Source organism: Macaca nemestrina, chromosome 1, assembly GCF_043159975.1.
Source record: "Macaca nemestrina isolate mMacNem1 chromosome 1, mMacNem.hap1, whole genome shotgun sequence".
In the NCBI taxonomy this organism is placed as follows: domain Eukaryota; kingdom Metazoa; phylum Chordata; class Mammalia; order Primates; family Cercopithecidae; genus Macaca; species Macaca nemestrina.
In genome coordinates this window covers 7076395-7090800 of record NC_092125.1, presented here as the reverse complement: position 1 = coordinate 7090800, position 14406 = coordinate 7076395, and the positions used below count along the sequence as shown (strand labels likewise).

The window sequence follows — 14406 nt, the reverse complement described above, 5'->3', positions numbered from 1 at the left end:
GTGGTTTTGATTTGCATTTCTCTAATGACCAGTGATGATGAGCTTTTTTTCATATGCTTGTTGGCCACATGAATGTCTTCTTTTGAGAAGTGTTGGTTCATGTCCTTTGCCCACTTTTTAATGGTGGTTTTTTTTTCTTGTAAATTTAAGTTCCTTAAAGATGCTAGATATTAGACCTTTGTCAGATGCATAGTTTGCAAAAATTTTCTTCCATTTTGTAGGTTGTATATTCACTCTGATGATAGTTTCTTTTGCTGTGCAGATGTTCTTTAGCTTAATTAGATCCCCTTTATCAATTTTGGCTTTTGTTGCAATTGCTTTTGGCATTTTTGTCATGAAATCCTTGCACATGCCTATGTCCTGAATGATATTGCCTAGGTTTGTCTTCTAGGGTTTTTATAATTTTGGGTTTTATAGTTTTATAGTTTTGGGTTTTATGGTTTTAGGTAAGTCTTCAATCCATCTTGAGTTAATTTTTGTATTAAATAGATTCTTTTCATTGAGTACCAAACAGTATATTCAAAAAATAAGATCATTTGAATGTTATAGTCCCTCAGAAGATTTGTTTGCTTCTTGTAGATGGCTAAGCCCATGTCATCTTTTATTGTTTGTTTTGTCACCCAGGCTGGAGTGCAGTGGTGTGTTCATAGCTCACTGCAGCCTCAAACTCCTGGGCTCAAGCGACCTTCCTGCTCCAGCCTCCCAAGTAGCTAGGACTACAGGTGTGTGCCACCACACCTATCCAGCCAATTTTTTAATTTTTATTTTAATTTCGTAGAGATAATTTTTATTTTGTAGAGGGGTCTCACTATGTTGACCAGGCTGGTCTCAAACTCCTGGCCTCAAGCAATCCTCCTGCCTTTGCCTCCTGAAGTGTGAGGATTACAAGCATGAACTACTGCACCTGGCCTTACCCCACATCATCTTAATTCAACAGGAGATACACATGATTTGAAGCTTTCTGATAGGGCTTCTCTATTTCTTACTGATCTGTACTTCTCATGTATTATTCATCAGAGTCCCAACCCAAAGCCTGGGGTCTTATAAGGACCCATCTCCCCTAGTAGTCTGATTTCCAGTATTGTATTTCCAATCCCTTGCATCTGTTGAAAGCTCTGTTTAGCATTTGTGCTTCTGAAATCAGTAGATAGCTCTGAGGAAAAGTGGCTGCATTTTTATTTTTTTTTCCTCGAGATGGAGTCTTGCTCTATCGCCCAGGCTGGAGTACAGTGGTGCGATCTCAGCTCACTGCAACCTCTGCCTCCTGGGTTCAAGCAATTCTCCTGCCTCATCCTCCCAAGTAGCTGGGATTACAGACATGTGCCACCACACCTGGCTCAATGTTTTTGTATTTTTAGTAGAGACAGGGTTTCACCATGTTGGCCAGGCTCATCTTGAACTCCTGACCCCGTGATCTGTCCACCTCAGCCTCCCAAAGTGCTGGGATTACAGGTGTGAGCCACCACGCCTGGCCCTTGGCTGCAAATTTTTGACTCACCTCTCAATGCGCATCTCTCTGATTTTGACCATGCAGTTTTCCTCCCTACCTTGGTGTATCTCTGATGCATTCAAACAAATGTAGGGTTAAAATGTTAATCCAACTTTTCTAGTTGTTTTCAGCAAATGGATTGATTGACATTACCTACTTCATCATTGTAGGAAGGGAAATATTATTTAAATTTTTAACATAGCATCCCACTTTTTTTGTTTCCTTTTCCCCTAAACTCTGAGGTCCGTGAGAGGAGGAGCTATCTTATTCATCTTGATGTGCCCAGGACTCAGCACAGAACTTGAAATACAATATATCATTATTAAATATTTGCTAAATCAGTGCATTCTTTTTCTTTTCTTTTCTTTTCTTTTCTTTTTTTTTTTTTGAGACAGAGCCTCTCTCTGTCTCCCAGGCTGGAGTGCAGTGGCATGATCTCGGCTCACTGCAACCTCCTCCTCCTCCTGGGTTTAAGCAATTCTCTTGCCTCCGCCTCTCAAGTAGCTGGGATTACAGGCACCCGCCACCATGCCTGGCTAATTTTTTTTTTTTTTGTATTTTTAATAGAGTCAGGGTTTTACCATGTTGGCCAGGCTGATCTCAAACTCCTGACCTCAGGTGATCCACCCGCCTAGGCTTCCCAAAGTGTTGGGATTACAGGTATGAGCCAGTGCACCCAGCCTCTCCTTGGGATTTCTGGTAAATAATGTAATTTTTTTTTACCCTTTCCAGAAACCAAAAACTGTCACTTGTGCATAGTAGTATGCCAAGGGCAGGGCAATGACAGCTGTCCTCTCTGGGTGTGGTCAATTGGTTAATACACAGACCAACAAAATTTTTTTCCCTGAGGGGTATTTTATCACTGACATTGTTTAGAATTGCTGGTAGATGGTGATAGTAAGAAGTAGATGACTTTTAGTGATTTTACTGTTTTTAAAATTCTCACCATAAAATGTGCTGCTATTGCCTGCAGTCTAGGATGGACTGCTCCCACTCCCTAACCCTTGATACGCACAGCTCATGACAATGGAGGCAAGGTTTTGGGGGACAACCTAGCTGGGTTCATAAAAAAGTGTGTGCCCCTGTAGTGAGCGGCCCAGCTGGTTTTGACACATTGCATTATTCCTGACCGTTCCATCCTCTCCTGGCTCTCTGGAGAAACATTTATCTGCACTAAATTGCTTTAAACCACACTTCTACTGATGAGATTGGTCAGGACACGGTGGCAGGCAAGTGCTAGAATATTATTTACTCAAACTGCATAGTCATGTTGGGGTTTGCTTTTCATACTAGATGCCCCTTGAGGACAGGGGCAGGTCTCGTTCATTATTGCCTGTTCCAAAGCAACAACTCCAGGATTGCACAGAACTGGAGTTCAATCAATATTAGTGACATTGAATGGTTCTCCCCTGTATGTCATTTCACACATAAACACAATATTATTTGTTATGTGCTTGATTCTTTAAAACCAGCATGCATGAAAGATAAGCTTTTTGGAGAATATATGACATCTTGTTAAAAAGCCCTTCTGCTTCCAGGGATATAATTTTAAGATAAATTGGTAATGCACAAGTAAGAAACACATTATTTGTTAAAAGGGGGTGGGAAACACGGATTAAAGAAATAGGTTTGGCTGGGCGCGGTGACTCACGCCTGTAACCCCAGCACTTTGGGAGGCCAAGGCGGGCAGATCATGAGGTCAGGAGATCAAGACCACCCTGGCTAATATGGTGAAACCCTGTCTCTACTAAAAATACAAAACATTAGCCTGGTGTGGTGGCGGGCGCCTGTAGTCCCAGCTACTTGGGAGGCTGAGGCAGGAGAATGGCATGAACCCGGGACGTGGAGCTTGCAGTGAGCTGAGATCATGCCACTGCACTCCAGCCTGGGCAACAAAGCAAGACTCTTTCTCAAAAAACAACAACAACAACAAAAAACAAAAAAAATTAAATAAATAAAAAATAAGTTTTATATTATAAAGAAAATAAAGATTCATGACCAGGAAACCTACATAGTAAAGGGAAATACTATACATTAAAAGATGAGTTCATGAAAGTCAAAGGCAAACTGAGGTTCCTTGTATAGAAAGACTTTCAATAAGCCTACAAAACTCAGTTGAGAATATTCCTCTTTGGTTATGCTCTTATTTATCTGTTATTTTAGAGGTTGATAGGCACTGAAGTTCACCTATCTAGATATCTGGAACCCAGGACCACCTTAAAGAAAGTTATCTGAACTTACATTCGTGACTTTTTTTTTACTTGCTTAAGCATTAAGTCAACTGGTTGACATCTCAGTAAATTTTCAGAGCGTGGCATTTATTTTTTTAATGCTACTAACAGCAAACCTTACGGAACTGTTACATTTATTCATTCTTCTTCAGTGAGTCACTTTGATCTTGGAATTCTTTTATTCCTAATCATTCTTAAACATTTCTTTTTGTCCTCATGAATTTGTCTTTAAATGAGAAGCTCATTGATAAGTTTGTTTTTTGAAATTAACTGTTAGTCATTAATACTATACACTAGTATAGTGTTGGTTTCTCCACCATTCCAGAAATGCTGGTGGGACTGTATTTCTCAACATTAGGCTAGGTAAAATGATGTGACTAGCTCTGGCCATTGTGTTGTAAACAGAAGTGACATGTGTTACTTCCTGGTCAGAGAATTTAATAGTTCATGTAAGACGCTCCAGCAATCTCTTTTCCCTCTGGCATGGTGACCAGCAACATTTGCTCTGTCAACTTGGATCTTTAAATGGCCAGGATGAGCTGAGCACCCCTGCTGACCCGCAATGAATATGTAGTGTGAACAACAACAAAAATCCTTTGTGGTTTTAAACCACTAAGATTTGGGGATTATTTATTACTATTCGTATCAGAATTCTACTGTAGACATAGAACCAGTATATACATACACACACACACACACACACACACACACACACACACACACACACACATAAATTGATTTATTGAAAGGAATTTGCTTACGTGATTGTGGGGGTTGCTAGGCAAGTCCACAATCCATTGGCAGCTCACCAGGAAGGGTGAGCCGGAACTCAGGCAGGAGCTGATGCTGTAGTCTACAAGTATAATTTCTTCTTCAGGGAAGCCTCAGTTCTGCTCTTAAGACCTTTTGAGGCCCACTGAAGATTATCGAGGAAAATCTTTCTTAGTGAAAAAATCTGATTATAGACTTTAATGACATCCACAGAAAGCCTTCACAGCAACACCTGGCTCAGTTTGTGTGTCACTGAGTAACGGGGGACAGTAGCCTAGTCAATTTGACACATACAATTGACCATCACACTATGGCATAACATAACTAGGCTCCCCAAATTGCATGATCATAGGAACAATTCAGCAATATATCACTGTCTGCAGACCTTAGACTCCTTAAATGTTCCAGCTCTTGTATCCTTTTTATATAAATAACTACAAACTGACTGGCTGAGTGACAAACTCCAAAATACAGAATTTTGTTTTCAACCCATATGCTAAATGGTAGCTTATGACATTCTTTTTACTTTTGAATGAGTGTCCACCACAGGCTAAATGTGAAACAAAATATCTAACACACCACCACCAAAGTAAATAAATAATCTTAAAAATCATCTCACCCTAGACCTTCTGATATTACTTATCTCTACTTAAATTGAGCTGGGAGCCATGCAGGATAAACGTGTCTTGATACTACCCCCACTTCCTCCATTTCCTCCTATGACATTTCAATAGACCCACCTTGCTTCATCGGACCCCCAGGAGTGATTTCGCTTCTGTCTTCTACACATTTCTGTAAACTACCTCCTTACACCAAATATTCAGCATACTATTAGCAACTTTTGCACTTGTTAAGTCAATCATTAGACTGTGTATTTTAAAACATTATCTAACTTTATAACACATCTGTCTCTACTTAACTCTGTGTATTCTACGCCTCATTTTCCTCATATAGAGAAATAGTGGGTCTGGGCTTCGAGAGTTTTAATTCACTCTCCAGCTCTAACAACCTCTATGTCTATCATGTAGTCATTTCCTAACTTTTGCATTTCCATGCTCAATGTTTCAAACATACTTTGTGAGTCGAACACATTTGATTACTATTGATTTGATATTTAACCCTCATGGCATGGATCCACATGCTTCACCATGGAGATCTCTGACATGAGTCTCCGTCCGACCCAAAAGGTATACTACAGTGTTTCTTTTTCTTTCCTCTTTTCCTTCCAAGCTACTTAAAAATGAGGACGGCTTTCACTTTGTCGTGTTAGTTAGGCCCTTCCAGGTTTCAAAGAGCAGACACACAGTCAGGTTACTTCAGCTAACGTGAGTTTATTTATGTCAATACATAGGAAGAAAAAAAAGCAACCCAGGAACTACAAAGTCCAGACTCATTGTTCAGGAATCAAGTATTTCTCCAGTAACCTAAGAGCAGAAATGGCGAATCAACAAGAACTCAAATTGTCTTGACTGCAGAAGTAACTGCTGTCACTGCTCTCAGAGGCACCATTGCGGTGACTGTGTCTATTTTGGCTGCGCTTCCTACTCATCATTTACTTTCTGGTATTCAAACTCCCTAAAAGAGGGCTGTGACTGGTTGGGCCAGGTGCCATCAAAAAAGAATACCACTGCTAGGTACACTTTCATTCCTTAGGCCACCCTCTGGCCTGCAAATGAGTCTCTTTGGGTCAGGTACTGAACCTTGGTACAATCAGCTGTGGCCAGTGTAGAGAGCTCACATGGCAGAAAATACAGTTTTGCTCCTGCAGGAGCTGTGGAGGTAGGGTCTCTCCAAGACACCAGGAAAACTATAGATCCACCTATGAAATATGAATAAGAGATAGCTTTATCACTGGGGACAAACCCGCCTTTGTTTCTCAATGACATTTGCCTACAGAGGATTTTCAAAGTGCTTTATCAGTACTATAACTTTGCTGAAAATAAGGTGTTGCCTTCTTTGTATTCCATTTTCTAGGATGTTGCCTTTAGTAACTCGCCCCTTTTAAAGAAGCAGCTAGTCTTCGCTTTTAAGTAATGACAAGTGAAATTGTAGATCACGCTCTGATTTGAATGTTACTGGATATTTTCTGAGTTGTCTTTAAAGATCTTCATCCTCCACTTACATTGGAAAGTAACATATAATTTCAATGTTTTTAATCCTGGGAATTGAGGTCACATTTCCAAGATTTGTTGTGCATTTGTGTGGGAAAACTCTAAATTAGAAACCACCTGTGTTTGTCTTGCAGGGGGCTCAGAATGTCTCATCTGTTTTTCAGAATTTTCTGCCCATGGGGAATAGGAGAGTCCGTAAGGGAATTAATAATTTTTTAACATCTGAGCCAAAAGGAATGGGTTTGAGAGCCAGATATCCACTTCATAAAAAGAGATCTTTTCTCCTTACTAATTTATCTCTCAAAACTAAATCACAAATAATCTTCACCCTTACTATGATTTAATTGGACTCCTTGTACATGACTGTCATCAAACAGCCCAATTTTTAAAAAACCACAAAATTGTAGCATTCAGAAATGCCGATAAAAATCAGAATACTATTGACTATTGCAGACTCAAAGTTCACTTCTAAGCCTTTGCTAACCTCTCAAATGATAGTTTTTTTTAAAAAAAAATCTGCCTCTCATATTGATTCTCTTTATGAAAAGAGTACCCACCTTATTACATATTGTGCATATCCTTTCAGAGATAAGACTGCCTCAAATCCAAATTACTTTAGTAAATCAACACATCTTATCCTGTGTGGGTCTTGAGAAAGGAACCATATAAAGCACTCCAAGTTGTCTGGCTCAAGTAGGTTGTCAGCGTCTCACCCTGAGCCTGGCGCCTCAGACCACTCGGCCATCCTGAGACTCTAGGTTGTCAACTTCTAAGTGCCCCAGTGGGAAGGGAATTTACACACTGGGGGAGCTGGCTGAGATGGCTGTCAAGGTGTGCTCTACACCTGAGATTCAATGTGGGTTTGTTGAGCAAACACTAGGTTCTGTAGTGGGGTCTCTATGATTGTTTTTTTTTTTTTCACTAAAAGATAATTTACTCAGAATGAACATTTATTGGAATTTTTTTTTTTTTTGTAAGAGATAGGCATAGTGTTTCAAAGATGCCTCCTTGTGTGAATATACAAAACAGTGGGCCCATTGGACCAGTCGCATCTACCTTCTTCAGAATTCACCACAGTACAGTTTGGTTACTGATGAGAGACTGATTTGTTTCTGAGATCAGCTTGAGGAGAAAAAGAAATGCCTCATCTCACAGTATGAAAAAGCCATCTAATATTTACTTCTGAAAAAACTGAGCATCTGGTTATACGAAAGGTTTGAGAATTTTAATGATTCCCCCAAATTCAACCCTTTATCGAACCAATTTATTTAGGGATCTTAAGGTTAATAATATAGTTATATCCAGGTACAAGTTTATCCTATGTACATAAACGAACATTAAAAAATTCAAGATACCTTTTGTAACAGAATTAGAAGTTTAGTAGTTGAACATAGCAAAAGAAAATGTGGAATAGTCTATTAAATATAACTTCTTTTTTTCAAATTGCCAAAAGAAGCGTAAATGACCAGCGAAGTTTTAGAACTCTGTAAGTACAAGACTGCTAATGGGTCAAAAATAAGAAAATTTCATTTTTACGTCTTCGAGAAACTTCTGAGGAATACCCACTGAGTCACTGTAAAAAGCAGCATCTTCATAATTCAGCCAAAGATGGGAGTTCTCTCAAATGAGAAAGATAAGCTGCGAACTGGGGTTGACCTCAGGGCTGTTCAAAAGCCTCCGTTGATTTAAGTCAATAAGGTGAAAATGGTAAGCAGCTGTTTTGTTAACAACATAGAAAAGGAAAATGAAAGATGCTGATTCAAATCAAATTGGAAAATGTTGAAAATAGGTTAATTTATCTACCTTGGAAATAAATGGAAGTTATATTAATTCCGCCTTTAAAAGGTGTATAATAAAGCACACCAGATCATTGGGAATAAATACAGAAAGATAAAGGAATGAAACATTTGTCCAGGATATGTGGGGCTGTTTGTAAGGACTGAGTTTGAATAAACAATAACAAAGTATCTTTCATTATAGGAAGTGACTGTTCTATGCAAGTAATGGCAGCATTTTGCATTCCTAAAGTTAAAAATAATGAAATGAATTTTGGACACAGAAACACACACCAGTGGTCATTCGTATGGAGAAAAAAAAAAAAAAAAGTGAATTGTAGGATAGAATTCCTGAGACAGATAGACCCTGGATCTGATCTTATCAAGAAATTCTTATGGTCTTTCCCCCCACCTCGTCCTGGAATTTAGTTCAATAAAAGTTCCTAAAAACAAACAGAATGAATCAGAGTCACTGAGTATAGCCACAGGCTGGCGGGAAATGAGCTTCTATCAATCCCAGGTTCATCGAGGCACTTGTAACAAACCATTAACTGCATTTCAAAAAAAACCCCACATTTTTCGAAGGGTGAGATCAACCAAAAATGTGATCAGACCCCTCTCACTAAGAACTGCATCGGACATGAGACAAGCAGTAGCACAGAGAGAGCCCGAACGGGAAAAGTGGTGCCCAGAGTTACACAGATGCAAACGGTGTCCGCAGACCTTTCGTTTCTTTGTCTGCTTCGACTTGTTAAAGACGCTAGTTTTCATTCTCTATGCCACGGGACCTAGGAAGTCTGTGCAGCATCTCTTGACAGGATTCTTTTAAGTCAGTGGGGACATTTCCGGCATTCCTTGTTTCTATCAGGTTCAGGTACCTAAAGCTTGTTGTTTACAGAGCATGGATGTCATCTCACTGTTCCACTTCCTCTCCAATGGTTGGATAAGCAGTGATTCAATTATTTGATAGGCTAGTGGCCAGTGGCAATGCAGTGGAGGCCCACAGTATTGATCTTTGATGGTGTGTGCAATGATTTGATTTGGGGGGATATGGTGATGGGGCTTGGGAAGAGAGCAGGCAGCATAAAAACTGTCCGTGCTCTAATGGCAGTTTTCAACTGGTAGGCCCATGGGAAGGTCATCTTGAATTCCACAGGAGAGAGAAGTGTTCTCATAGAATAAATTATTGTTTAAAATCAACACTTGAGGATAAATAAGGCACTAAGTTAGTGTTAGTGGTACTGAAATCCAAAGTATAGTCTCTAATTGTGTTTGTTTTCCTTTTTGCCTCTTGGGAAATAAATCTGGGAATGTTAATGGGGAGTAGTCACCCTGCTCTTCGTAATTTCTGGCATGGACATGGACATCCATCAGAAGGTGTCAGATTAACATGTTTTTTTGTTTTGCATTCTTTTCCTCCTGAAAAGTAATTCCTGGGATATTTGGGGGGTGGGAGGAATGGAGGTTGATAGTTTGTTTAGCACAGACACCAAGTCTAAAAGAAAGGAAAGCCATCTCTAGAGGGATAGATAAAGCATCCAAATGAAAGAGAAAGTTCTGCAGAATGAAATGTTCTCTTGGGAGACATGAACCCATTTCGGACACTATTGGTATGGGGGCCACTTTCCTGGCTGCCACAGAGGGACAGTGTGGCCCCGTGGAGTCACCACCGCTGCCCAGACTCCCCTGATTAGGGGCTTGCTGTGTCTGGTAGGCATCTGCTGCTGCTGCTTGGCAGAAAAGCCTGGGATGCAGCTCCTGGTGGTGGCATTTTGCGAGGCCTCAAAAGGTAATGGCAATGCTGGTCATTCCATAAAGGAGGACATTCTCTTCTCGTAGCACATACAGCAGATAAGTGACAGTGAAGAGGCCCCATGACACCAAGCCTATGAGTGTCCCATGGCTGTGGATGAATACTTCAGGGGACAACTTGAGAACTAACAAGTTTTGGTTCTTGTGGTTGTTTTTTTCTCCCTTTAGACATCCTTTTTAAAACCAACCCAGGTTGCTTTTGTTTGTCTGAGTGTGAACTTGGTAGGTTTGTCTCCACTCCTACTCTGATTCCTTCTTTCCTTTATTTCTTTATTATTTTTTTAGAGGCAGAGTCTTACTATGCTACTCAGGCTGGTCTCAAACTCCTGGCCTCAAGCAGTCCTCCTGCCTTGGCCTCCCAAAGCGCTGGGATTACAGGCGTAAGCCACTGCACCCAGCCTACTTTCTTTTTAAAATCATCACCAAAACCACGTTTACTTTATTGGGATAACTGGCAGAGTTATAACTCCCAACTCAAACATGGATTGTGTATATGGCAAATATTTAGAGTCTTATGGGCTGGCTATTATTGATGAGGAATTTCAGTGAGAATCTCCCAGTTAGTCATAAAAACATTCTACCCTTAAAAATACAGCTTCCTTCCAGCTCTCCTGATCAACTGGTTAAATATCTAGTGAAGCAATACTTGCAAATAACAAGAAGGGAAGTTATCATAGCCCTTCTATATTAAGTAAATCCATTGGGTAAGATTCATAGGCTCCTCGATCACTTTTTTGGCATTTAGAAATCAAGTCTCCAGAAATGAAAAAGAATAATTGAATGTTTCCTTGCTCTGAAAATACATGTATATTATGGTCCTGAAGAACAAGCTCTAGCACGATGTCTAGTGTTGTGTTGATGTTATTCCTGCCAAAGCGGCCCAACACAATGTTCCATTGAAATGTTGACAATCCAGAGCTCTACCAGGGTTTCTGTGGTGCCGTGTTCTTTTCACCCACATTTGCAACTGCAAGCTGTGAATTTATTTTTCTTTGTGGATTCTTGGGGAGGACCTGGTGTTGATTCTATCAAGATATGACAAAGATTATTTCAAGAAAAAGATTATATATTGTAATGCTTAGCATTTATATAGGTTCTTTTGATTTCAAAACAAGTTATAAATATTTCCTACCGTGACAACATCCTTGCGAGGTAGGTGAGTATTACTATCTACATTACCAAGAGAAGCCCGAGGCCAAGCAGTGAGAAGCTCTGCTTTGAGTCACAGAGTCGGGAACAACATTGGAACTGGACATCCCGGCCACCTGCTGTGGGCTCTGAAGAGGCCATGCCTCTCCCTAGTGTAGCAATGGTCTTCATTAATACAGGGGTATATATTGTATAGATATAAAACAACAACACACAATTACATTATAGAACAATAATTCAATATTTCTGTTTCTTAGTAAAATATGTTAAGCACAGTATTTAAATTGCATTTCTCTGAAAAGCATTTGGTATATTAAATAGCACAAGGTATATTAAATAGCTCTATAAATGTTTGCTGGCATACTCTTAACAGCATAATGATTCTAAAGAAATTAAAATCCACTGAAGCATAGAGATCTTTCCTTTATAATACCATAAACTGAACAAAAATGTGAAAAACTACTTTATTCCCAAAATGCAGACTTGATAGCTTGCTGGATATAAGCAGGTGGCCACATAATTTCGTAATTTATCTGAGCTTGAGAGAAAGGACATATATTGCTGACTGTCGTTTTTTTAAAATACCAATTCGGTAGGGGAAAAAAGGATTCAGTTGAAAGGTAAAAATGAAAGACCGCTATTTCCACGTAGTATCCACTCTGAGAAATTTGTAGGTTTTCAAAAGATGTTATCATAGTTAGAAGTAATGTTGAGGTTGAATACAGAATATGATAGGAACATTTTGTGAGAAGAGAAAATGATACCAAATAAAATCCATGGTATAAGAAGAAAATGAGCAAGACAGAAAAGGATATTTTTCAAGGGTGTTGAAGGCTGGCATGAGATGTAAGCTGTTCACGCTTAGCTGACTGTGTAGGTCTTGGAGACGATTTACAAGGATCAACACTGGTTTTATCAGTCTCTTCTCCAAGGCAAAAATCCTCACCTCTCTCTCTAAATTAGCAGTTCTCAGAATGGTGTTAAAGAGCCCATCTCATGCTAAGCTTCCTAACAACTGACCGGGTAGGTCAGCAGAAAAAGTTCTCAAACTAGAAAGAAGCAGGAATGAAAGTCTTAACATTTGTATGCAAATGTAAAAACTAACTTCTACGCCAGAATGACATTCTCTGTCAGAGGTAACAAATACAAAAGTCTTAATTTCAGTGTACACAACGCTAAGATATTGTTAGATAGGTATTATGTGTCGTTCAGAGAATATTTTTTATAAGTGTGCTTTTTCCCTAAAAAAAGAGACATATTAAAGTGTTTTTTTCTCTCCTCAAGTCCTTTATGTATAAATATGAAATATGGAACTGTCCTATCAGTTTGTTTATTCACGTTATACGTTCCAGGGATCCTTTCCGCCTGCATCGTCTGTGGCAGTTTTGTTGGAGGGCGGTTTGAGTTTGAACAGGCTTGAGCAGTTCGGCTGTTTGGTTGGCTGTAAGGTTTTGGCATACGGTGAATACCAGTCCCTTTCAAACACATCTTTAAGTTGCTTAATGATGCTTCTGTTGTTCCTCACATCTGCCTGGTTGATAACAAGGCCCGTTCCAGCATTCTGTGTGAAATCATTCCCTACCCAATCAAAATTTCCTGCAAACAAACAAAGAAATAATGTTGAGGAGTTAGAGTCCACTGGGAACATACCCAATATAATGAAATTCAGAGTGGATTCTATTAAAAATCATCAACACCCAGAAATAACAACGGAGAGGCTGAATTGTGTTGACAGCTCCGAAAAAAAAAAAATCCAGGAAGCCTTACATATGGCATATTAATATTTGCATATTATTTTGGCGTTTTCTTCAGCTTTGCTCCGGTGGAAACTCAAAACAAGGAATCTGCTGTTCTTTCTTGTAAATGTTATTTCTTATTGACATTCTAGATACAGCGAGCCAAGCCACACTAAATACAGCAACATTTAAAATATATAGGGATTCATTTAAAAATCCTGTGAGTAATTACTACCTTCTCAAAGAGACAACATCTAATCCCTGTGAACAAATGAGGGATTCTAATTAAAAGTCCCTGAAGCCACACTAAATACAGCAACATTTAAAATATATAGGGATTCATTTAAAAATCCTGTGAGTAATTACTACCTTCTCAAAGAGACAACATCTAATCCCTGTGAACAAATGAGGGATTCTAATTAAAAGTCCCTGAAGCTTTCACATCAAAGAAAACGCTCAAGCCAGAGAAGGAGACTCAGTTTCTAACAAACACCCGACTGGACTAGAAATCATTTCCCAGATCCAGGATCCAGCCTCTTGGCCCAGGAAGTGGGGCAGGTGCTATGAGAACAGCCTCTCAAGGATGACTGCCCGTGTTACGTGGTGTATTCATGTTTTCAGGGCTGCCATAGCAAAGTTCCACAAATTGTGTGGATGAAACTAGAAATGAATTGTCTCATGCTTCTGAAGACAAAATCCAGGTGTTGGGAGGGTTGATTCCTTCTGAGAACTGTGAGCAGGGATCTGTTCCAGACCTTTTTCTGTGGCTTGTAGATGGGCATTTTCTATTTTCTTTCTATTTATTTATTTATTTATTTATTTATTTATTTTTTAAATTTTTAAATAGAGATGGGGTCTTGCTATGTTGCTCAGGCTGGTCTTGAACTCCTGGGTTCAAGTGATCGTCCCACCTCAGCCTCCCAACATGTTGTCTGCCCTCTATGCATGCCTCTGTCCAAATTTCCCCTTTTGACAAGGACATCGTTCATATTAGATTAAGGCCACACTAATGATCTCATTTTAACTTGACAATTTCTCTAAAGATCCGCCTCTCAATAGAGTTACATTCTGAGGTACTGGGGTTAGGACTTCAACATATGACTTTTGGAGGGACACGATTCAGCTCATACAAAGGAGTAAGCCTGGGATCTGCCCTAGAAGAGACTAATGTGTAAGCCACTCCCGTGCAGTCCATCTTCGAGGTGTAGGGGAAGCAGTGGCGCCTGAGAGCTAGAGTAATGCCATTTTCAGTTCAGCTCCATCTTGAGACTAACAAGGCATGTTCCTTGCCAGTCACAACCATGGTCATCGATGTTTACAGCTGAGAAAACA

The 14406-nt window shown here is 39.6% G+C and overlaps 1 protein-coding gene across 6 annotated transcripts in view; it reads right to left on the bottom strand.

Moving 5' to 3' along the window:
* Nucleotides 1–5802: 5802 nt before the first annotated feature.
* LOC105474663 (phospholipase D family member 5) overlaps nt 5803–14406 on the bottom strand; it is a 418259-nt gene continuing 409655 nt past the window's right edge. For all 6 annotated transcript variants that reach the window (XM_071073552.1, XM_011729479.3, XM_011729478.3 and 3 more), the window contains one exon: nt 5803–12934. In XM_071073552.1, coding sequence (XP_070929653.1) covers nt 12678–12934 — 257 coding nt within the window. In that variant the 3' untranslated portion in view covers nt 5803–12677. The remainder of the gene's footprint in view (nt 12935–14406) is intronic.